Source organism: Armigeres subalbatus, chromosome 3 (assembly GCF_024139115.2).
Source record: "Armigeres subalbatus isolate Guangzhou_Male chromosome 3, GZ_Asu_2, whole genome shotgun sequence".
Taxonomy (NCBI): Eukaryota; Metazoa; Arthropoda; class Insecta; order Diptera; family Culicidae; genus Armigeres; species Armigeres subalbatus.
In genome coordinates this window covers 329,520,930-329,546,359 of record NC_085141.1, presented here as the reverse complement: position 1 = coordinate 329,546,359, position 25,430 = coordinate 329,520,930, and the positions used below count along the sequence as shown (strand labels likewise).

The 25,430-nt window shown below is 39.5% G+C and overlaps 1 protein-coding gene across 14 annotated transcripts in view; it reads left to right on the top strand.

The window, feature by feature from the left end:
- Window positions 1-25,430, top strand: part of LOC134225629 (sodium channel protein para) — a 499,821-nt gene that overhangs the window by 460,742 nt on the left and 13,649 nt on the right. For all 14 annotated transcript variants that reach the window (XM_062705853.1, XM_062705850.1, XM_062705847.1 and 11 more), the window contains 4 exons: window positions 14,192-14,314; window positions 14,376-14,570; window positions 14,641-14,886; window positions 14,955-15,225. In XM_062705853.1, coding sequence (XP_062561837.1) covers window positions 14,192-14,314; window positions 14,376-14,570; window positions 14,641-14,886; window positions 14,955-15,225 — 835 coding nt within the window. The remainder of the gene's footprint in view (window positions 1-14,191; window positions 14,315-14,375; window positions 14,571-14,640; window positions 14,887-14,954; window positions 15,226-25,430) is intronic.

The following is a 25,430-nucleotide window of genomic DNA, read 5'->3' as shown; positions in this document are numbered from 1 at the left end:
ATCCGTACACAACATTTTGATTCGCTCGCTGATTTCCCAATCAAGTTCGATTAATTCTCCCCGTAGTTAGATTAGAAGAGTAGTTTCTTTAGACTCCTAAATACATAGTCCCCCAGTAAAGAGTAAAATAGTTAGAAGTACATTTTTTTCCCTGTTACTCCACAACTTTATTACACTATTATCACATAACATGCTTACAATGAGTCGGCGACATTAGACTTAACACATGCCACTAAATCCGCTGCTTAACACAGTACAGTTATTTTCCGCTACCAGATTGAGTATGATCGATACAATAAAACTGATCAACTAAAAAAACATGCATGCTAGAATAGTTCTTCGTTCGATCGAACCACGTTATAATGATTCTATAAATTTTGCTTGAATGAGACATATATCATGGTTGCACAATTACACGCAAAATGTACACACAAACGCATTTTAGCTTACCAGCTATGAATAACACAAGAATTTCCGTAAAAAGCATTTTTCATGTGGAACTGACAAGGGTCGAAAATAATCATAATAAGAATACTACTCACATTTCTATAACTCCCAAAACAGCTAAAAGGCAATGAAAAATAAATGGGGTTCAAGTTAGACTAGACTAGATAAATCATTACATTTCACAACAAACTTTGTCATCATTTTCACATCATGATCCTAATAGTACTTTGTGCAACTAGTTGCGAAAAGAATTTTTTTTCAACACGAGTTGTACGCGGAAATAACCCTTCAAAAAACTGAATATCGGAAAAAAAAATCAATGAAACCCATAATTTAACCTTTTTTATATTTCACCTAGGGTCTTAAATGTATGGTGAAGTTTTTTCCAATTCCAATTCTTCCAATTCTTCAATCCAATCATATTTTTCCTATAAAATATGTTTAATTACACTGGACGACGAAATCAGCAAACAAATATATTCGCGATGCTTATGTGTTGCATTTGTAGTTTTCGACCTCTAAAATCGACCAGTTACTTGCGTTTGTTGTTTGATTGGGAAAATAGGAAGGGGATCGTCGTTTTAACGGCGTTGAAGTCTCTTGCATGTTTGCATGATTGCATATTCAGATAAGTTAAAATAAGTTCTTATGATAATCTAAGTTATCATGATAACTGAATGAACCCATGGGTGTTTCTCAGGCAAAAATGGGCCTCTTAGGGGAAACTATAGGTAGGGATTGTGAAAACCACGGGGATGACAAGCTACGCCATCTTTGTCTCATCTTTTCTGAGTCACCAATACGAGTGCACTGCGAATGCAACATAAACAATGCCGAGGGTGAATATGATATAAAACGAACAAAGGCCTAGACAGTACCTTTTGCAAGCAGAATTCTAAAGAATTGAGCAAATAAGTTGAACATTCTTATGTTTAAAGCATGGAATCGAGTGTAAAATAGTTTTAATTTATAGTTCGTTAATTTTTTTTCTCTATTTTCTCATGAATGTATCATGTTGGATTATTGAGTGGTATGGGCGTTTTGCATCATATTCTCCTGTAAAAACGTAAACATTCAAAATTCGTGCACATATTAATGCAAAATAAATAAGTATTGGGGTAATTTGGGGGATAAATTTATCCCCCAAAAAAGAACGAACAGGCAAACCTGTCAAAATCCATAGTAAAAAAATTGGATGTCGGTCCTCTGGTGAAAACTGTTCAGCAGCAAATAAGCATATAGCATATGGAGACGCATGGTACATGTGTGCGATGATTCATCTTGTAACGCTTTTTACGCAAATTTCCATCTCAACCGTTTTATTAAATAAATGAATGTATGTAACTTGTATTATGGAAAACTTTAACCTAATTGCATGTTGGGACCTTCATGTTCTTGTATGTCAAATACTGCGATCAAAAAATCATTAGAATCATGGTTTCAAACAGCACGTTCCCGGGCGTCTTCTAAGCGATCTTCACAATTCTTTCACGGTTGTGTTATCCACCTCATCTAGTTTCCTATAGTTTTCTAGTTTGTTATGTTTCTAAAGAACTCTATTTTTTTCTAGATCAGCTGGATGCTGTCATTTCAAATGTAGACAATTTCGATTTACCAAATTCAATATGAGTAAAATTTATCGATTATGAACAACTTCCAAACGGAAATCAACCCAGCTTGTCCATATAGACCCTAATGTCCTAGAGTTTTTTTTGCAGTCCAAATTAATTTGATGCAGATGTTCTAGGCAAATTGTTCTGGAACTCAGATCAATTGATCTACAAGGTCAACTACGCTTGGTATTAAACCAAAATCAACCCAGCATGTTCATACAAGTTCCTTATGCCTTAGTCTATTAAATGCAGTGTGATTCAGATATTCTAGGTTCTCCAAATTTTTCTGGAGTTTAGATCAATTGATCCAGCAGATCAACTACGCCTAGTATCCTAACGGAATCAATACAGCATGTCCCTACAAGACCCTAGAGCCCTTGCCTATTATATACAATTAATTGCATATTATTCGCCAACTCTTCCGTACGAAAATCATTTTTTGCTAAATAACTTGGCTGCGCATATGCACATCACATGTTTCGAAATGGACAAATTGATATGAAATTTGCGAAAAAAAAATCCACGTGTCTTGGAGGGACTCGAACCCTCAACCTCCTACTCTCTAGATAGGTGTAATAACCCCTACACAACAAAACCAAGGATGTTAACGATCATTCTGTAATTTCATTTAGTAGTTTGCCAATAACACATACCAGAAGCTGAATTTCAAAATATGCTGTATGGTGGACTTCTAGTGCGAAGGTTTTTCTACAACTTTGCCTAATGGTTTGTTATTAGAATTCAACTAATAACGGAGTTAGAGCGCTAGTTGCAGTAACTTAAACTAAATGATTGGAATTTTGTTATCATTTAGTCTAAGTTACTGAAACTATAGCTATAACTCCGTTACTAGTGGAATTCAAACAACGAGCCATTAGGCAGAGTTGTAGAAAAACCTTCGCACTAGAAGTCCACCATACAACATAATTTTAAGTTCAGCTTCTGGAATGTGTTATTGACAAACTACTAAATGATCGTTAACATCCTTGAACAAAAACAACTTAAAAATCACGTTTGCGAATAAGCCACCGAGTACCAACCTCCTCCGCGGTTAACTCTTTTTTGCAAATTGAATATCTTTCGGATGCTTGTTTTGTCCAATCTTCACATGTGATTCTTTTTCGCAAATTTCATATCAATTTGTCCATTTCGAAACATGTGCTGTGCATATGCACAGCCAAGATATTTAGCAAAAAAAATATATACAGTTCAAATTAGTTTGATGCAGATGTACTAGGTTCTCCAAATTGTTCTGGAATCCAGATCATGGTTTCTAGCAGGTCAGTTACGCCTGAATTCGAACCGAAATCAACCCAACATGTCCATACAAGTCCATAGAGCCCTTGCGTATTATGTGCAGTCCAAATTAGTATAAATGTTCTAGGTTCTCCAATTTGTTCTGGATTGTATTGGATCTAGCAGATCAACTTCGCCTGGTTTCAAACCGAAATCAAACCCTGGTATCAAACCAAAATCGGCGCTACACACGAGCTGGAAAATGAAAGTTCATGAAAATGCTGTGTGGATGAACGACACGAGACTCTCAAGCAGCAACAAACAAACAGTCTGCGGATGAAGAAAATAGTGTGACAATGTTGCCGTACATTTTTTGGCATACTGTCTTGATGTGTACGGAGCACGAAATTTAATCAGATAAAATGTAAATATTCGGACAATCATAGTGTTTTACTGTACTTTTCCCAACACTGTTTGTTAGGCATGCTGGGTTGCTTTCGGTTGGATATTCTATGGGTATGCTGAAATGATTTCAGCTTTATACCAAAGGTAGTTAAACAGGCGAACCAAATCATCAGAACTCCAGAACAATTAGGAGAACCTAGAACATCTGCATGAATCTAATTTGGTTTGCATATAATAGGCAAGGGCTCTAGGGATTTATATGGACATTCTGGGTTGATTTTGATTGCATACCAGGCGTAGTTGCTCTTGAAGACTGTGGAGTTTGTTTTGTTAATATACAAGCGGGAGTCTCCAGGAAAACCTTTTACCTTCGATGGTGCAGCACATGTGACTCACATCTGAACTCAGAATAATTTGGAGAGTCTAGAACATCTGCATTGAACTAATTTGGACTGCACATATTACAAAGGACATGAGGGATTTGTATGGACGTGCTGGGTTGATTTCGATTTGATACCAGAAGCAGTGGCCCTTGTAGGCCTGCACTTCAGCATCCTACACGACACCATATACGTTCATGTGTTGACTGGGTTTGATAGGGCCTGCTTATGGACACATGCAGCTTTTTGTAGAGGTTTAACAGAGCCCACTGTCAAACCCCACCACATCCTAGGCAGGCCCCCTAACTAGCAGTGGCCATGGGGAGGGGTCGTCAAGCCCTTGGACATAGTCCCTGCTGCCCCTGCTGTCCCTGCTGCCCCCCAGCATGCTAGAATGGATAGTCCTTGGAGACACAAGTACTTTGTAGGTTATTGCCACTAGGGCGTTTTGCCTCGCCAAAATGTTAGATGTTTCTTCAAAATATGGAAATTTTCGGTTTTTCCGACCTTCCCATGCACTATTTTGAAACTTTCATCGCCTATCCTACATAATTTTAGATCTAGTTTTGTTACGGACATCTTAATGACGGTACACACAAAAGGCATTTTGCATCGGGGGGCGTTTTGGGGCCTCTACCCCAAATCACTTCTTTTAGGTACATTTTTACAAATTTGCAATACAACAATTACAATCTCTCGGTGCGGCATTTGAAAGTAAACATAAACAAATATACTTTCAACAGAAATTAGTAACTAGCTACTAGAATTAACCCAATTTTGAAGTTTAAACATTTTCGCATTATTTTCTGCCGCACCCTGTAGGGGAAGAGGTGGTAAAATGAACAGGTGGCTATATTTATATTAAAACACTATTTAGGCTTATGTTAATCATGCAGACGTTTTCCTCGAAATAAAATAAGGTACCTGAGCTAATATTTTGGTTTTGAGACCGAACGAATAGCTATTATTATCCAAAATATCAAACGAGGCCGTAAAAATAGGGTCTGGTGTAATTTTTAACCATTTTTCCGCAAGCTTTAATTCTTAGTAAATTCATAATAACATTGATTCAAACCTGTTCTAACCACAGCGGCAAATAGGACAACCTTCACAAAGATGTTACAGGGGTGAACAGTAAAATTATTGGTTTGCATAGTTAGAGGAAGAGTTATTTTTCACAAGGCACGTATGGGGGTAAAATGAACACTTTTATCAAACTTTCACAAATGTATGATAAAAGTTGTGCAATTGTGAAGCGGAAGTTCAAGAAACAAACCATATCAAATAACCAAGATAAAACTTTGAATATGTAAATTTAATTTAAAAATAACTGATATTTCAAAACTTTTTTTCTACTTTTTATTATATTGATAATTAAGAGCTTTTCAAAAGTTATACCAGATTTTTCAAAAGGCTCTCATAATCTTAACTAGTTATATATACAGTGCTAGAGTTAAAAAAAGAAAATTAAATGTTTCAAAAGGGTTTTAGAAGCGATGTTCATTTTACCACCAGGCAGTGTTCATTTTACCCGCACTATTTTTGTACATACGAAATTTCGATGTTTTTTATTTCGATGAAAAACTATATAAAACAATGTTTATTAGCGAAAAAATTGTTCAGTGCAATAAGAATATGAGTTAAATTGCTGGACCAAGTGGTAAAACTTGCAAATTATCCCCGTTTTATGCTTGAATTCAACGCAAGTCCTTAACGTGTTCATTTTACCACCTGTTCCCCTATTAGCTTTAGGAATTTCTTTCAGACTTGGCAGTCTGTAAAAGCAGAAAAAACGAGTTTACCTTTACATCCAACGGATTCGGTTTTAAATTAAACCTTTTTCAAGGAATAGAGGCTCGTTTTTTTGTTAAAACATGCATGTCCAGAACATGTTCCACATACGTTCGAACATGTCGGATGTAAAAGCAAACTCGTTTTGCAGCTTTTACAGACTGCCAAAACCAAAAGAAATTCCTAAAGCCAAAGAACCTACAGTCGTTAGGCAAATACAGTTTACTTATATTGAATTTGGTAAATCGAAGTTTTCTACATTTTAAATAACAGCATCCGTACTCCAGCTGATCTCAGCTGATCAAGCAAAAAAAAAATATCCATAGAAGCATAACAAACTCACAAACTATCTTACCAACCGTGAAAGAATTGTGAGCATAGCTTAGAAGGCGCCCGAGAACCTGTTTGAAATCATGATTCTAATGATTTCTTGATCGCAGTATTCGACATGTCAACCAACATGCAATTAGGTTCAGGTTTTCCATAATACAACTTCCATACAAATGCTTGCACACTTGTTCATTTATTTAATGAAACGGATGACATGAAATTTGCGTAAAAAGTGTTTTGAACATGCAATCATGCAAACATGCAAGTGACTTCAACGCCGTTAAAGCGATGATCCTCTTCCTACTATGTGACTATCTAGGAATTTCCCCAATCAAACAACAAACACCAGTAACCTGTCGACCACTAGAGGTCGAGAACTACAAATGCAACACATGAACAACGCGAATACAAATTCGCTGTCGACCAGTGTTACCTTTCATTTGATAGACCCAGTGGTTCAAAAGTCATACATCTTAGAAAAAAAAATTCGGGAAGAATCGAAAAAAATCATTTTTTAGAACAGCTTTAGTATGATCATCCTAACGAAAAATAAAAAAAGATGTGTCTAATACTTTATGATAAGGCATAAAATTATCAATTTTCACGAAATACTGAGACCCACTATACCAGTATTATTTGAAATGGCTGTTTTATAAGATGCTGTTGATTAATCAAGAGGGTGAAAATTAAAAAATATATGTTTTTTTGAAAATGAAAATGGGTGAAAAGGTGAAAATTAAAAAATATATATTTTTTAAATAAAATTTTACAGTCTCCTTATTCAGCTTTAGCTGGATAAAGTATATAGGCTGTTGCTCGTTATCCCTACCCTCCATTAAGAAGGTTTTAAGCAGGGGTCTAAACAAAAGATTATGCTAAAATTATTTTGACCAGGAAGTCCAAAAAGAGGAGTCACCTAAGAGTCTATTAGTGTCATTTTTGTTAGGGGAATTCTCGCGAAATCCAAAACTAAATGAATCCGAGTTTTCTCATTCTATGAAAATTTTAACCGGTTTGGATGAAGTACCCATGTACCATTAGCACTATATTTCGCCTTTTCGACTATACAGGGTTAGTAAGGATGTATCCTATCACCGCTACTGTTCCTCATCATAATCGGCATCCTATAACCATGGAGCACCTTAACGACTTCGAATTAGCTGATGACGTTGCACTCCTCGCGCAACGGCGCTCTGATATGCAGAGTAAACTCAACGACCTTGCCGAGCGCTCCTATTCGACAGATTTAGTCATCAATGTCAACATAGCCAAATTGTAGGATGTAAACACGGTGACCTTTTCCATTCATACAGTAGCAGGGAACTCAGTGAAGAATGTTGAAAGCTTCCAATATCTTGGTAGCAAAATGGCGTAAGACGGCGGTACCAAGATCAACAAAGGCACACGGATTAAAAAAGCAAGGGCTGCTTTTGCATGTTTATATGGATAAAAAGGCAGATAAGTGAACACATAAAAATCCGTGATCCGTAGAAATCACGTGAAATCTGTGTTGCTATCAGGGTTGTAAATTTTCGGCAGCACTGGATGAAGGTGATGTTTTTTTATATAATGTTTTTATTTTTTTCCTGCTTTGAAATCAACCTCATATTCCCGGAGAGGCAGAAAAATAAACAACAGAACTCACATCACTCACTGCGCCGCGAAGCTGAAATTAACCACAGCAAAATGTACACATTCACCAAGCAAATTGAAAAAAATCACCACGCGTTTAAATGGGCCACTCACAGTCATACGGTAAGGCGCGAACTGAGCAGCCTGTCAGAGCAACTTGTGAGTGGCTGAATGCGAAATTGAACAATCGGTGTTGGAAATGATTTTTCGGCTGCACCCAGTCGCACTCACCACGGCGGCGTTGAAGGCGACTGCAGATTATACTGAGATCCATGTTTTTCACTGCATTGACTGTGAAATATTTCTACCCTGGTTGCTATACGCCAGCAAAATATGGTGTGTATCAGTGGAGAACACCCAACGGCTGTAGGTGTTTATCAACAGATGGCTGCAGAAGATAATTCAGGCCTGGTAGCCTCACAACTGGATCTCAGCTCCATCGTCGTTGTCACCAGAGGCCGATAGCAACTGAAATTCGGGACCGGAAGTGAGGGACGGCCACACCTTACGTAGGGGCGGGAATGAAATCTGTAAACAAGCACTAGACTGGAATCCAGCGGGACATCGCAGCAGAGACGTATCTATGGCAAAAGGTCGAAAAGAACAATAGATCGAAAGGACAAAACTTCGAACGGAACAAAAGGTCGAATGAACAAAAACGTCGAACGGGACAAAAGGCCGAAAGATACAAAAAGTCGAAACGAACAAAAGGTCGAAAAGGAAAAAGGTCGAAAGGGACAAAAGGTCGATCAAGAACAAGTTGATAACAAATTGGGTGTATTCCAAAGAAATTTGTGAAATGCATTTAACTTCAAGCAGAAGTAATACACTCATCTCATCTATCAAAGTTGAAGAATGAGCAATTTTCAAAGAAGAAGTAATTACTATAAAACAATATTATTCTGTTAGAGATAAAAAAGATTGTTGATTTCAGAAATGAATTGAACTTGTATTGTATGGAAATGATTCTCTCCATTTCAGTTTCTTGTCTATATCGACCATTCATCCCATTCAACCTTTTGTTCTTCTCGACTTTTTGTCCCGTTCGACCTTTTGTCTTTCCACCTTTTGTCCCTAACCCGCAGAGACAGACCCTGAGGCCCATGGTGGCGCAGCTTCAATAAAGAAATAAAAGATAGTCGACCGAAATCTGTTCTGGCAACAGGTCCAGCTATACTCATAGCTCATCTATTGATACCGAAATTCGGTTGGTAATTGGTTGGAAGACAGCTGAGCAATCAACCCACAATCCCAGACCAGTGTTCGCGACGGTAAATCTTCAGTAAATAAACGTTGTGCCTGAACTTGGACTTATTTTATACAAAAAAGCAAAAAAAAAATATCTATCTCTTTATCCATCATGCTTCTCCCGACTTGATTTACACACACGTATAAGCGCTCTCAAGTGTGAATCAATACACTTGTTTCTACTGATGAAAGCTCTACACATTTTCTGCCCAACTTTGGCTGGAGCGCTGGAGCGATTGGAACGAAAAATACTAAATGCTCAACAACAATTTGATGTCAAAATCAAAATATATTTTCAATATGCTCTAATTATGTTTTCAGACTTTGCTCGGGTATTCATATGCACGAGTATATAATAGGGTGGTTCAAAAAATCGATTTTGCTCCACAGTGCTTATCTGATTCTTTATCATGTTCTGAGTGTCCTCTGAAAATTTGAGCTCATTTGGATTAAAACTGATTTAGCACAAGCCGTTTCAAGTTTGCATGCAAATTAGTTTGGGAAATTTATTTTTTCATTATACTGTTAATGACGTTTCCCCATTAAGCGCAGGTTAAAAGAAAACCTACATAGCTAAAAGGGATACTCAACAGCTTTCACCCAACGAAAACCGCATGTTGATTAATCGTCCAAATAATTAGTAATCGATTTTAAGACAGGTTGCGAATCTTTAGTCTTGATCGTTAAACTTCTTTGAGGGCATCACTGAAATGTGCAGTGCAACATAGTAGCCTGAATTTGTGTGTGCTATCTTTCGCGCCATGAGCAGCAATGTTGCCTGTTGATGAGTTATGCAATTAGCTCCAGAAAACTACGGTATAGATTAAATTCGATTACTAATTATTGGAACGATTAATTGAGATGCGGTTTCCACTGAGTGAAAGCTGTTGAGTATTCCTTTTAGCTATGTAGGTTTTCTTTTAACATGCGCTTGATGGGGAAGCGTCATATACAGTATAATGAAAAAATAAATTTCCCCATACTAATTTGCATGCAAACTTGAAACGGCTTGTGCTAAATCAGTTTTAATCCAAATGAGCTCAAATTTTCAGAGGACACTCAGAACATGATAAAGAATCAGATGAGCACTGTGGAGCAAAATCGATTTTTTGAACCACCCTAGTATATAATCACCATAATCACAATAATGCTGTCCAATGAGCAGCTTGAAATATGTAGCTCGATGTTATTCCCACCCTGCTCATGTCCATTTGTTGACAAAAATAACAAGCAAGACGGAAGATACTTCGAGCTACTTCAAGCTGTTCATTGGTCAGCACTAAAAGATCTAATTACTGGTCGCAGTGATAAAAACATCCCCGACAAAAAGAAAAGACAAAAACAAAGAAAAAAATTGTCATTCAATAAGCCAGTCTGATTGCTGAATCTGCAAAATAAACAGTTTTCAGAAATGGTAAAACACTGTTTGTGTGACGACTGTTTATTTTGTATTTTAGTTAAAAACCGGCTTCTCAGTCTTAATTTAGTAAAACGAGTATGTCATTTACCCAACGTTTCGACAAGAGGATTGTGTCTTCAGCAGGGGCAAACAATTGTCGATTTATGTATATTGTTTGGTCTAACTTTAACTGTAACAATTGAAAATTTTGTTTGTTGGTACATTTCTTCGGAACCACTGTCACTTAAAAATCTATGTACTCGCCGGCAATGGCGCTATTTCTACTCGTAGTTACAGTTAAAGTTAGACCAAACAATAGACACAAAACGACAGTATTTCATATATATCGTATACTAAATATCGTTTTACTAAATTAAGACTGAGTAGCTGTTTTTTACTACAATAAAAAAGTAAACAGCCCTACCATTCGACTTGGAATTGAAAAAGTCACATTTGTTTGCACCATTGAATTCTCGTGTTGATAAACCGGCTTAACTGATCGCTATGAAAATGAAAAAAATGAAAAAAACGATGGGGTGGGTGTACCCATTGTCGCCGTACATAGGAACAACTGTTTTTTTAAATAAGTAAAAGGCATGCGGGTCGACTTTATAAGGTACACTGGGGGAAGTGGAAAAAGGGGGTAGGTGTAAAAATCGACTCGTAAAATTGGAATTGTACATACTTTACAGTTTTTACTACACCATCACATTGTGCAAGAATATACTTTGATGTCCACACTAATACTATATTAAAATTTGTATAAAACATACACTAACACGATTAACGCTTGAACTGTCATTTTAGATTTCGCGAAAAGTTAATTTTTGCATTCATAAAATCAATTCTTATTTGCATTCAATTTGTAGTGGTTTGTACCATGAAAGCAAGTAATTTAAAGATTTTACACATTTTACAAAGATTTTACACCCCTGGTATCAAACACTGCGGGAAAAGTGGAAAATGTTCTGATTCCGCAAATTTTTCCTTCGCTCCAGGGTTTATTTTGATAGCTGTGAATTTTAATATGTTCCTTTATTATCATTGTGATTTCAGTGATGATTGGACTAATGTACATAAAAAATGCCTGATTAATCCACCTATCGGTTTTACATATGAAAAAAAATGTATGAGAAAGAAAAAATAGCACCGGTAGGTGAATGTATTTCATAATTCACATTCATTTATATTTAAAGCAAGTATTGCCGTTGAATGCAATTTTTTTGGCGAACAAATTGGTTAAAGATAAGTACTTAAAAATAGGAGATAATTTTGTACGTGTTTTGCGCACACACATACATACACACACGCACACACAGACATCACCTCAATTCGTTAAACTAAGTTGATTAGTTTATAACCCTGTAAGCCCCATTTTTCCTATAAAAAGTTCATCTTTAAGGCGAACTTATAGATTTTACGTACACTTAATTTTCGAGTCCTTCACTAGCTATTAGGATAATTCCTTGGGGACCTATTCAGTAAGCCAATGAAATTATTCAACAAAAGATACTCAGAGCAATTACCGTTTTGATTTTAGTTATATGTAAATACTCATCACAATTGAAGGTCAAGGTAACATGGGTTTTCCACTTACCCCATCCCACTGGGTTAAGTGGAAAAACAACTCCTAATTTTAAAATCTTTTTCCATAAATTTCAAGCGACCAAAATGGTATGAAATACCGTACAGTTGGTGCGGAATTGACTGTTTTTGATTGCCCATTTTGATTGAATGCATTTAGATCATTTAAACTGGTTTTACACTAATACAAACATGCGCTATCGATTTTTACTTTTCCACTTCCCCCAGTGTACCTTACATCAAGCGAAAGGTTTTACTTCCTGCTTGTTAGAACAGATGTGGAGACCACAATAAAATTTGTTATAATCCTCAAAATTGATTAATCCATAATAGGAACGCATGCACCAGTTGTGGCACTATTCTTAATTTTGGTTCCTTATTTGGCAAATGTTTTCTTATAGGATTGGCCAAATAGGGACCACTAGTGCGACAACTGGTGCAAAGGACTGCAAAAATTAAGCAAAATTAATTTTTACAATTATGCTTTTCTTGTTTTGGAGGAGATCAAAGATGTTATCGTAACAAATAAATATGCTTTATCGATCTCAACTTATTTTGGGGTGATTTGATTGGGCATTTCGCATATAAAGCACTAATGCGACAACTGGTGCTATAGCCAGTCATGGCATAGCAACATCTAGCATAGTAGGCAAAAGCAGCGATCAAAGAAGTTCGGCAAATTGAGACCGTTGCAAGCGGGAGGAGCAGCTTCAGAATATGTATGAACACAAACTGAAATCAGTGATTCTTAGAGTGAAACGATCAAAAATTGGTCGAACATAATGAAGACCACACTTATTGTGTTGTTATATAAATCACCAAACCATATTTCTCTTTCAAGTTTAATGGCTAGAACATACAGAAAAATAATTTAATTAAACTTAAGCTTTTACCCAGTCAACACACAGTCACAAATACTAGCGAATATGTCTAGAGTGCTTTGAGAATAGGTCGTATGTGCAAAAGAGAGGCTCTTAGGTTTTACAGTCCAGTGACACTTAGCATGTTGGGGGTTTTCCATAAGATTGCTTCGCATAAAATAAAAATAAGCTTCTGTGTTACAAATAAGTGCTTAGAAGCTTATAAATATATCTGTCAAATGAGGGTATTGAAACTCATATTGATCTCAAAATCACTTTGTATGAAATCGAAGCAAAAATAAGTGCCGCACTAACATTTTGTCTTTGACCACATCGTAGTAATTTTGAGATCAATATGAATTTTAATACTCTTAGCTAGTTGATATATTTATAAGCTTTCTTTCAAGTACTAATTTGTGAGATAAAAGCTTATTTTTATTTGACGTTTATCCTTCGATCTAATATGGAAAACAAGAGGGATAGATACGACAAATCGAATGCCCAACAAATTAGAAACTAGCCCAGGCTGCGAATTGTTAACATATACACACATATCACGTGAGAGATTCTCATATAAATGTACATAAAAACGTAATCATTCTGCATGTTTTTTAGACAATATTTGGAGAAGTAACTTTTTTTTGTTACGCTATAAACCATGTTTTGCCTGCATAGACTTGAAAGACAATCTGGCAAAAGCTGGGCTTAGGGTAACTGGTCTAATACTCCATTATATAGCACTCATATTCATAGTCGGCTGTCAGTCGATTTCAGTTGAGATTCGGCATCCGATATGAATGAGAGAGAGTAAAAGGGAAACGGAACATTTTCCCTGAATAAATTGTAGTATCTTCCAAAGAGCAGATCATAATTTCTCTATGATATGTAGTGTTGAAATATTGCACATGCTTTTGCTTTGAGTCACAGTTAAATAATGGATGCTTACACATACGCTTTACATAAGTTTAATTTATTTCTCGACCCGTTGTATATAAACTTACACTCAATATGTTTTACAACAAGAGCATTTCAGCACCGCAAGCTTATTTTGTGGCCTTATTTAGCTTAGTCGTAGTGTAGTGTTGCTTCTTTATTCGTAAAGCTGTACATATCAAATTCATACGCTTTGTTGCCATAATAAAATTGATTTCCCTAATCAGAATTGAACTGTATGCAAGGAATTTAAATCAACTTAGAAAAATTCTTGTCATTAATCGATTATTTTTCCATTCTTCATTCGATTGGGATTACCCTCCTCTCGCCCAGGTTGTCGTGAATGCTTTGGTACAGGCTATACCGTCCATCTTCAACGTGTTATTGGTTTGTTTGATCTTTTGGTTGATTTTCGCCATCATGGGTGTGCAGCTGTTTGCTGGAAAGTATTTTAAGGTGAGTTCGATCCCAACCTTGCTTGGCTTCGGTCGTAACCTATAACTCGCCCATCTTGCAGTGCGTCGACAAGAACAAGACGACGCTGTCGCACGAGATCATACCGGATGTGAACGCGTGCGTGGCGGAGAACTACACGTGGGAAAACTCGCCGATGAACTTCGACCACGTGGGGAAGGCGTACCTGTGTCTGTTCCAGGTGGCAACGTTCAAGGGCTGGATCCAGATCATGAACGATGCCATCGACTCTCGGGAGGTAAGCTTCCACTGTGATTCTGTTCGACTAAGTTTAGATTTGAACCATTTGTTCGTAATCGATCCTACAGGTGGGCAAGCAGCCGATTCGCGAGACCAACATCTACATGTACCTCTACTTTGTGTTCTTCATCATCTTCGGTTCGTTCTTCACCCTGAATCTGTTTATCGGTGTTATTATCGATAACTTCAACGAGCAGAAAAAGAAAGCTGGCGGCTCACTGGAAATGTTCATGACGGAAGATCAGAAAAAGTACTACAACGCTATGAAAAAGATGGGATCTAAAAAGCCGCTGAAAGCTATTCCCCGGCCTAGGGTGAGACATTTTACAACCATTTCAAATGTTTGAGTCACAAATAACACTTTTTTATTTTATTTTTTTAGTGGCGACCACAAGCAATAGTTTTCGAAATAGTTACCAATAAAAAGTTCGACATGATCATCATGTTGTTCATCGGATTCAACATGTTGACGATGACGCTCGATCACTACAAGCAGACGGACACGTTCAGCGCGGTGCTAGACTACCTGAACATGATCTTCATCTGCATTTTCAGTAGCGAGTGTCTGATGAAGATATTCGCGCTGCGGTACCACTACTTCATCGAGCCATGGAACCTGTTCGATTTCGTTGTCGTCATCCTGTCCATTTTAGGTAAGTAAAGTTTGATGGATTTAATTTTAGATACCATCATAGGGGGTGATAATGAGTGTAAGAGGTAAGATTGAGTCATCGCCCATTGGATATATTGATCAGGGTTTGCAGAAACCGCTCTTAATAGATAACGAACAACGATAAAAGAGAGGCAAAAACTGTTTCGAACTATTATAAGCCATAATAGCAAATTTACCAAACTTGTAAACAAGTGCGAAAAAATCAAATGGGATAGACAGCCCCCACCGAGGGATGAGTGATGATATCTCGCTGATTTTGCGTTGGGGATCATATTTTTCCGCACAGCTGTGTAAAGCAAGTTGAAATGCATCAGAACCAGTTCCCCCTGTGTTTTGAGCTTTGTAAAAGAAATTTATCATGGGGTATACTGCCGTCATACGCATATTTGTCCCATGTTTGCTGGGATTTCCTATGTACATGGGACAATTAAGCGTAGAACGGCAGTATAGCCTCCCGAATCAGTTCTTTATCATGGCAGCTTGCGAAAAAAGACTATCACTGTATGCTACATATATATTTACGATATGTGCATAGAAAAAAAGTGAGAGGCTGAAGGCTGAAGTATTTCAACATAAATTTTGGATATTCTGCTTCAAAAACGTATGCAAACCATGAAAAATTTGAAATATGGGGTAAAATATTTTTTTTGAGATCTTCTAGGGCTTCCAAACCTTCCTTGAGTTCAGATCTTGATGATCTACATAAACAACAAAGCGTTTTACGGGGCCTCAATCCTTATTTGAAGTTGGCATTACTACTTGAGACATAATTAAACTATTTTTTATCAAATCGCAGTGTTACCAAAACATAAACGGTACTCCAAACTATTCTTGAGTTCAGATCTTGAAGGTCTACAAGATCAACAGAGCAGTTCATAGGTTCCCGAGCTTGTGTAATAGTTGGAGGAGCCCCATGGAACATTATTACAGTAGTATATACAAAATACAAGACTCCCAGAATATCTACGGTACTCCAAACAATTCTTGAGTTCAGATCTTGGAGGCCTACAAGACCAACAGAGTGATTGATAGGTTCCTGAGCTTGTGTGTTAGTTGTAAAAACCCCATGGGACGTGATTATGTCAATGTATAAATACATCCACATTCCCAGAATATCTACGGTACTCCAAACCTTTCTTGAGTTCAGATCTTGAAGTTCTACAACACCAACAGAGTGATTCATAGGGTCCTGAGCTTGTACGTTAGTTGGAGCAACCCCTTGGGACATCATTACACCAGAATTGCAAATTGAATATTAAGATCTGAGTTCAAGAACTGTTTGGAGTATCTTAGGTATTGAAAAAGATCTGTTATACTGCAGGACAGGTGCGAGATATTATCATAAAGCATTTCAAATTCAATAACTTAATCAGAATGTGGTAAAAAATGGTGTTGATTCCTTAGAACATCAAAATTAGAACTCAAGGATAGTTTGGATGCTCTAGATCATCCTAGTGACCATAACATGACCTGGGCAATATTTTTCCTGGATGGAACAGTTAATTTTGAGCATTTTTGCTGAAGAAAGCAAGGCTCTATCTCTTAAAACTGATTTTTGACAACTGATTTTCGTCTTGGGTCATATATGACCCATCCGGATTGAATCGGTTAAGGTATTTATATTTTGGGACATCAGAGACACTGGACACAGGGACACCTTCAATTTAACTCCGTCTGCAAACTTATGGATTTCACAATATTTCAATATAGTAGGAAATCGTTTAAGAATCTACAAAATAGTATTGGTTCGAGTAAAGACCTTTGAGATACCTCTGACGAAGTAGGACTCTTCAAAAAAAATAATAAATGTGTTAGCTTGGAGAGATACAATCGCGTCAAGTTTGCAGCTAATTTTGAAAACAAAACTTCATTGAACCATTTTTGTTCGTGAGACCCTGTCAACTTTTTTCAAATCATTTAAAATGGAAACGTAAAGCTACACCTTTCTTATCAATAACTGAGTGAATATCAGAATTCATGTTAAGGAAAGCAGTGAACATTTACTACTGAATAAAAGAAGATTTTCTAAATTAGATATTCCAGATTTTGTTTAAATGGGAGTACATACATTAGAAGACTTCATAAATGTGAAAAGTTGGTTAGGAGGTGTACATACAATCGGGCAAACAAGAGAAGTCAACAGCATAATAAAACAAATAGAAATGCCATCCAATCCTGTTGCATTGGCTTCAATTGAATTGGTAAAAATGATTGCATCAGTTGCAAAATTATGCCACGTCATTGACATTTTGTATTATTTTTTGTACGAAGAAGTTATGTGTTCTGGGATTATCTTGATGCTTGATCCTAAATTGGAATTATTGTATTTGTTTAATTATTTGATCTATTTCAGATTTTTGGGATTGGGATTGGGAGGATAATCCTGCCCAAATAATCCAGTCATCCTAGGATATTTGCTCCTTTGGTTAATAACATGCTTCTTTAACATCATATTTGCACAAGAAACGATTTCGTCTAAATGTGTGCCATTGTTTAATGTTATCATGCGTTAATGAAGAAGAAATAAATTTGCGCTTCAATCCATCGTTTTCGATTGTTATTGATATGGCTACATGTTATGAACTGAAAGAGCAGATACCCTACAAAGGAAAAGCAGGCATGGAAGAACATTTGGCTATCTTTTGGAACATTTGGAATCTCAGACAAGTTGAAAAAACGTTGTGAATATATAAAAATGCAATATGTGCAATTTTTGTACCTAATTGATTGTGAAAAAAAAAACAATAAGTAAAATCATATTAATGACTAATATTCTCGAGTGCGTATTGTAACACAGTAGAAATAAGACATTGTTCGAGCGATGAGTTTGTTTGTTTTTGGATTAAAATATAATATAAACGATTATGTTTATATGAAAAAATATCGTTAATCGCCGAAACAAATTTACATCGTGTACAACACTGGCTGAGTTAAGCTGGGCACGATTGGGCACGAATATTTTCCATGAAATTAAATTACATACGTCAACGTTCCTCTGAATCCTACATTCGTCCAGGGATTCCTTCTGTAAATCCTCCGCAAAGGCCTTTATAAATTCATTCGAAAACATTCTTTGAACTTCATTTTTCCTTTAAGTAAAACCTTACATTCCTTCCGAAATTCCTGCTAGAATTATTCCGGAAATTTTGTTGGATTTTTTTCCCCGGAAATTCATTAAAGAATGAAATAGGAAATTCTGTAGGAATTTCTGAAGAGGTTCCCGAAAGAATTTATAGTAAAGTAAATATCAGAAGGTCTTAAGGAATATCTCACAAAATTCCTGAAGCAATTTTCAGAAGATGAAGGATGAAGTTCAAGAGAAACTTCCAAGAATCTCTTCCTATAGTTTCGGAAGCGAATTTCTAAGGAATTACTGGAAGAATTTCTTTGAGAGAATCCTGAAATAATTGTTGAAGCAATTCTTTAAAAAAACTGAAGAAATTACTAATTCCTAAAGCAATTTCCGCAAGAATTCCTGAAGCAATTACCCATGCAATTCATAGAATTCCGGGAGATTTTCCTGAAACAATTTCCGTTGGTAAACAAAATCCCAAAGGGTTTTCCGTAAGAATTGCAAATAAATTTCTAAAGGATTAAGAAATTAAAGAAGAAATTTTAAAAAAAGTTTTTGAAAAAATGGACTTTTTTCCGAAGCAATTTTCAAAGGACTTTCCATAAGTATGTATAAATTGTATAATAATAAGTATAAAGTAAAAATTTTACTTTTTTCTATAGCAACTTACTTACTTGATGGGCTACAGCTCTTCGATGAACCTACGCCGAATGGAGTATCCTTCTTCACTGGACTCGATCCTGGGTCAATCGCTTCCAGTCGCCCTGAACATTGAGCGCCCCCAGGTCCTCTTCAACTGCAAAAAGCCATCGTGTACGCGGCCCTCCACGAACCCTGCGGCCTCTTCCGGGTTCTCTACTACACATTATCTTCGCTTGACGTTCTTCCGGCATACGAACAACGTGTCCAGCCCTTTATATACCTGATTATTTATTATTATTTATTCAGACTAAGGCCGAAGTGGCCTGTGCGGTATGTAAGAGTCTTCTCCATTCGGCTCGGTCCATGGCAACACGTCGCCAGCCACGCAGTCTACGGAGGGTCCGCAAGTCATCTTCCACCTGATCGATCCACCTTGCCCGCTGCGCACCTCGCCTTCTTGTGCCCGTCGGATCGTTGTCGAGAACCATTTTCACCGGGTTATTGTCCGACATTCTGGCTACGTGCCCGGCCCACCGCAGTCGTCCGATTTTCGCGGTGTGAACGATGGATGGTTCTCCCAACAGCTGATGCAACTCGTGGTTCATTCGCCTCCTCCATGTACCGTCCGCCATCTGCACCCCACCATAGATGGTACGCAGCACTTTCCTTTCGAAAACTCCGAGTGCGCGTTGGTCCTCCACGAGCATCGTCCAGGTCTCGTGTCCGTAGAGGACTACCGGTCTAATGAGCGTTTTGTAGATGGTCAGTTTGGTACGGCGGCGAACTCTATTCGATCGAAGCGTCTTGCGGAGTCCAAAGTATGCACGATTTCCAGCCACTATACGCCTCCGAATTTCTCTGCTGGTATCATTTTCGGCAGTCACCAGTGAGCCCAAGTACACAAATTCTTCTACCACCTCGATTTCATCACCACCGATGCCAACTCGCGGTGGGTGGCTCACATTGTCTTCTCTTGAACCTCTTCCTATCATGTACTTCGTCTTCGACGTGTTGATGACTAGTCCGATCCGCTTGGCTTCCCTCTTCAGTCTGATGTAGGCTTCCTCCATCTTCTCAAAGTTACGTGCCATAATATCTATGTCGTCGGCGAAGCCAAATAGCTGGACGGACTTATTGAAAATTGTACCACTCGTGTTAATCCCTGCTCTTCGTATTACCCCTTCCAAAGCGATGTTGAATAGCAGACACGAGAGACCATCACCTTGCCGTAACCCTCTGCGGGTTTCGAAGGGACTCGAGAATGCCCCTGAAACTCGAACTACGCACATCACCCGATCCATCGTCGCTTTGATCAACCGTGTCAGTTTATCCGGAAATCCGTTTTCGTGCATTAGCTGCCATAGCTGGTCCCGATCGATTGTATCATATGCGGCTTTGAAGTCGATGAATAGATGATGTGTGGGCACGTTGTATTCGCGGCACTTCTGCAGTACTTGGCGAATGGCGAACACCTGGTCCGTGGTGGAGCGTTCGCCCATAAAACCCGCCTGGTACTGCCCCACGAACTCCCTTGCAATTGGTGCTAGTCGACGGCATAAAATTTGGGAGAGTACCTTGTAGGCGGCGTTCAGCAATGTGATTGCGCGGTAGTTGCTACAAGCCAGCTTATCGCCCTTTTTGTAGATGGGACACACGACACCTTCCATCCACTCCTGCGGCAAAACTTCCTCCTCCCAAATCTTGGTAATGACCCAGTGCAGCGCTCTAGCCAGTGCCTCACCACCGTGTTTAAATAGCTCTCCTGGTAGTTGGTCAACCCCAGGGGCTTTGTTGTTCTTCAGCCGGCCAATCTCCTCCTGGATTTCCTGGAGATCCGGGGCCGGTAGAATTATGTCCTGCGCGCGTTCCCCCAGGTCCATCACCATACCGCCATCTTCGTCTGCCACATCGCCATTCAGGTGCTCTTCGTAGTGCTGCTGCCACCTTTGGATCACCTCACGCTCGTTCGTAAGAAGGTTCCCGTTTATGTCCTTGCACATATCAGGCTGTGGCACGTGGCCCTTACGTGAACGGTTCAACTTCTCATAGAACTTTCGTGTGTTATTAGTGCGGTACAGTTGCTCCGTCTCTTCACGGTCTCGATCTTCCTGCTGACGCTTTTCCTCCGGAAAATCGAGTTTTGTCTGTTCCGCGCCTGTTTATATCGTGCCTCATTCGCCCTCGTGCGGTGTTGCAGCAATCTCGCCCATGCTGCATTCTTCTCTTCTACTAACTGCTCACATTCGCCGTCATTCCAGTCGTTTCTCTGATCCGGGGAAACCGTGCCAAGTGCAGCGGTTGCGGTGCTACCAATGGCGGATCGAATATCTCTCCAGCCATCTTCAAGAGACGCTGCGCCTAGCTGCTCTTCCGTTGGGAGTGCCACTTCCAGCTGCTGCGCGTATTCTTGGGCTAGCCTACCGTCTTGTAGCCGCCCAATATTAAGCCGCGGCGTCCGACTTCGACGCGTGTTGTACACCGTCGAGAGTTTTGAGCGCAGGCAAACTGCAACGAGGTAGTGGTCGGATTCAATATTCGCACTGCGGTAAGTGCGGACGTTCGTGATGTCGGAGAAGAATTTACCGTCGATTAGAACGTGGTCGATTTGGTTTTCCGTTTCTTGGTTAGGTGATCTCCATGTGGCCTTGTGGATATTTTTGCGGGGAAAGAAGGTGCTTCGTACTACCATTCCGCGGGAGGCTGCGAAGTTTATGCATCGTTGGCCGTTGTCATTCGATACGGTGTGCAGACTATCCGGTCCGATGACCGGTCTATACATTTCCTCCCTTCCTACCTGCGCGTTCATGTCACCGATGACGATTTTGACGTCCCGCAGTGGGCATCCATCGTATGTCTGCTCCAGCTGTGCGTAGAACGCTTCTTTCTCGTCGTCGGGTCTCCCTTCGTGTGGGCAGTGCACGTTGATGATGCTATAGTTGAAGAAACGGCCTTTAATCCTCAGCTTGCTCATCCTTGCGTTGATTGGCTGCCACCCAATCACGCGTTGGCGCATCTTTCCCAGCACTATGAAGCCGGTTCCCAGCTCGTTGGTGGTGCCACAGCTTTGGTAGAAGGTAGCCGCCCGATGCCCGCTTTTCCACACTTTCTGTCCTGTCCAGCAAATCTCCTGCAGCGCCACGACGTCGAAGTTGCGGGGATGTAATTCATCGTAGATCATCCTGTCGCAACCTGCGAAACCTAGCGACTTGCAGTTCCATGTTCCAAGCTTCCAATCGTGATCCTTTATTCGTCGCCTAGGTCTTTGCCGATTATATCGAGTCGCATTATCTCTTATATTGTTCGTAATTATTGGTTTTCCAGGCGGCTTATTGGGCCTGCGCAAACCTCCTGTCTCGCCGGAGGGCCGTCGTGTCAGGGCTGTTTAGCGTCCCACCTAACACCAGGACTTGGGCTTGTGCGCTTTGAGCGGCACACGGTCGCTTTGGCGGAGCCTACTTGCGGATACATGCAGTTTTTTATAGAGGTTTAACAGGGCCCACTGTCAAACCCCACCACATCCTAGGCAGGCGCCACAACTCGCAGATGGCCTGGGGAGGGATCGTCAAGCCCTTGGACAAAGTCCCTGCTGCCCACGCCCTACCTGATACAACTAGTGATTCATGCGACGCCGCCAGATACCGTTCTCCTGTTTATCGCCGAGTATTGTCCGCAGCACCTCACACTCAAACACTCCGATCAGCCTCTTTAAACGTCCATGTTTCATGGCCGTATAAAGCCACCGGAAGAATCAGAGTAGTATACAGCGCGAGTTTTGTTTTCGCTTGCAGACTACGGGACTTAAGCTGGTTACGAATTCCATATTAAGCCCTATTTGCAGCTGCAATACGCCTTTTCACCTCGCGATAATGATGTGTTATCGCTCGTCAATAATGTTCAAAGATACACAAATTCTTCTACCACTTCAAAATTTTCACCATCCAGCACCATTTCGCTACCACCACCACTAATGAACCAATCCTCATAATATGGTGCAGAACTTCATAAAGCTGCTCACTGCCATATTTGAGAAGTTCATCCGGGAGCTGGTCCTTCCCAACAGCCTTATTGTTTTTCAGCTCTTTAAAAGCTTTTTTAACCTCATCTAGTGTAGGCGACTCCACAGCTTGTCCATCGTCACTAATATTTATTCTGTTCACCAATGCACCGTCACTTCCACTATTCAACAAAGTCTCGAAGTGTTGCTTCCCCCTGGCAGCCACTTCGGTTTTATCTGTCAGCAAATTCCCTTCTTGGTCCACGCTAACTTTCACTTACTCAGTCTCTGTGTAAGTGAAAGTTAGAGTGTCGTTGCACATGACGGGAGATGGCGCTGTCTTTCTCCGCACGCCATTGACAGACTCATAAAACCTCCATGGATCGGTGACTCCCATAGATCGTTGATGTTATCGCTAACGTTTATTGCACTTATCCGTTCGTCGAGCTTCTGGCGGTACTTAGCCGATACTCCTCCCGCTGACAATCGCAGGATATTGTAACGCATCGTTCACTGTGATCTTTCGTTCGATACAGTTGACAACCATGATCGAATTTTACTGACAACGAGGTAGTGATCAGAGTCAATGTTCAGAGCTCTGAATGTCCGCACATCGATAACATCCGAGAAATGGCGCCCATCCACCAGAACATGGTCTACCTGGTTGCAAGTTTCACCAACTGGATCTCTCCAAGTGTGCTTTCGGATATTCTTTCGTGCAAAGTAGGTGCTACTGATGGTCATCCCTATGGTAGCAGCGAAATTTACTAGCCGTAGGCCGTTGTCATTCATATCGGAGTGAAGGCTCTTCCTACCAATTATGGGACGGAAAAAGTCCTCCCTTCCGACCTGAACGTTAGCGTCGTTAGGTTTCCACTGCATCACTTGCTTCATCTGCTTGCCCATCACTACGAAACCAACTCCATGCTCTGCTTTCCCGCCGCCGCTGTTATACTTGAATGCAGTGTTGGTCGTGGGGTCCACGGCTCGGAACTCACGTTTTCCGGATCTGAGCCATCGGACTTCTTGAATAGCGGCCACGTTCACTCCAACCTTCTTCAGTTTGTAAGTCAGAAGGCTCACTCGTCATAGTCATAGTCCGTTGCCGGGTCGGTTGCCAAAAATAACGTTCTCTTTAACTTTTATCTCCATTTTTCGTGGTATTTGAGAGGCTTCAGTAAGCTACCTTACCTGGGTCGCGTTACCTACATCGCGCTGGTGGGGTGCCAGCTTAGGTATAGCTGACGCGATACAGCATTTCGTTAATCAGCCGCTGGGTACCAGGCAGACGCTGTTTGAGCCGCACCTCCTGGTGAACAGACGCTCGAGGCGTTCCTTCTCACTCTAGCTGATGTCAGAAAGACAACAGTGCCCAGGTTGCACTACCAGCTAAGTACACAACCCTTAGCTGGTGGTCTTTTGTCATCGAACGACCCGTGGAAGCGTGAGATAGGAACTTGTGGGGACCAGAGCTCAGTTGGGGGCTCCTTCCTTCCTTCCTTGATGTCAACCCACCATTTTGCAGCCCACACAATTGCATATTTTACTTCAATTTCAATTAGCTACATCGTGAATTCTCGAGTCAGCACACACGATTACGGGGGAATTTCGGCGAATGTGTTTCTATCTTTGGTTTTTGAGCCTGTGCCAGTAATATGACCCTGACGGGAATACCATAAAGGAATGTTCGACATTCTTTTCCTCTAGGGATTTCTTCAGAAAATGCTCCGGAAAACACTTCGGATATAAATCCAGAAATTCCTTTGGAAATTCCTCAAGATATTCAATCGAAAATTCAAAAAAGGAATTATAAGAAAATTTCAAAAATTTATTTGGAAGTTCCTTTACGAACTCTGTAACGAATTTCTTCAGAAATTCTTTTAGAAAATATTTCAAAAATTCCATTAAGGAATTCCTACGGAAATGTTTTGAGAATACTTTCTGAAATTCATTGAGGAGAAACACTGTCAAAATTTGTGTAGGAATTTCTTCAGAATAAAATTTAGGAATTCTTCCAGTAATTTCATAGGAAATCGCTTCAGAAACGCTAGGTATAAATTGTGTGAATTTCTTCCAAATTTGCCTCAGAAATTTCGTCAGAAGTTCCTCCAGGAATTCTATCAAAACAATTTTTTGGAAGTGACCTTTCCGGTCAATCATTTTTATTCGCTCAATTGATTCATTAATTTATTTAAGGTCAACTTTCCCGGGAACCCATATTTTTTAACACCTCTAAGTATTTTTGAAATTTAAAACAAAAAATCAAAATAGTGCTGTTTTCAAGATTGGTCTTACACTCGCCCAATTTTGAATGAACATTGAAAAAAAATTCTGGACGGTTAGCACGTGCTCACTTTTTCGGTTTTTGTTTTCGATTGTTAAAAAAGTTAGAGTCTTCAAAAATATGGCTTCTACTGAAACATTAAAACGAGATATAATTGTTGACGGGAAAGGTCGATTCCTCCGGAGTTTTGTA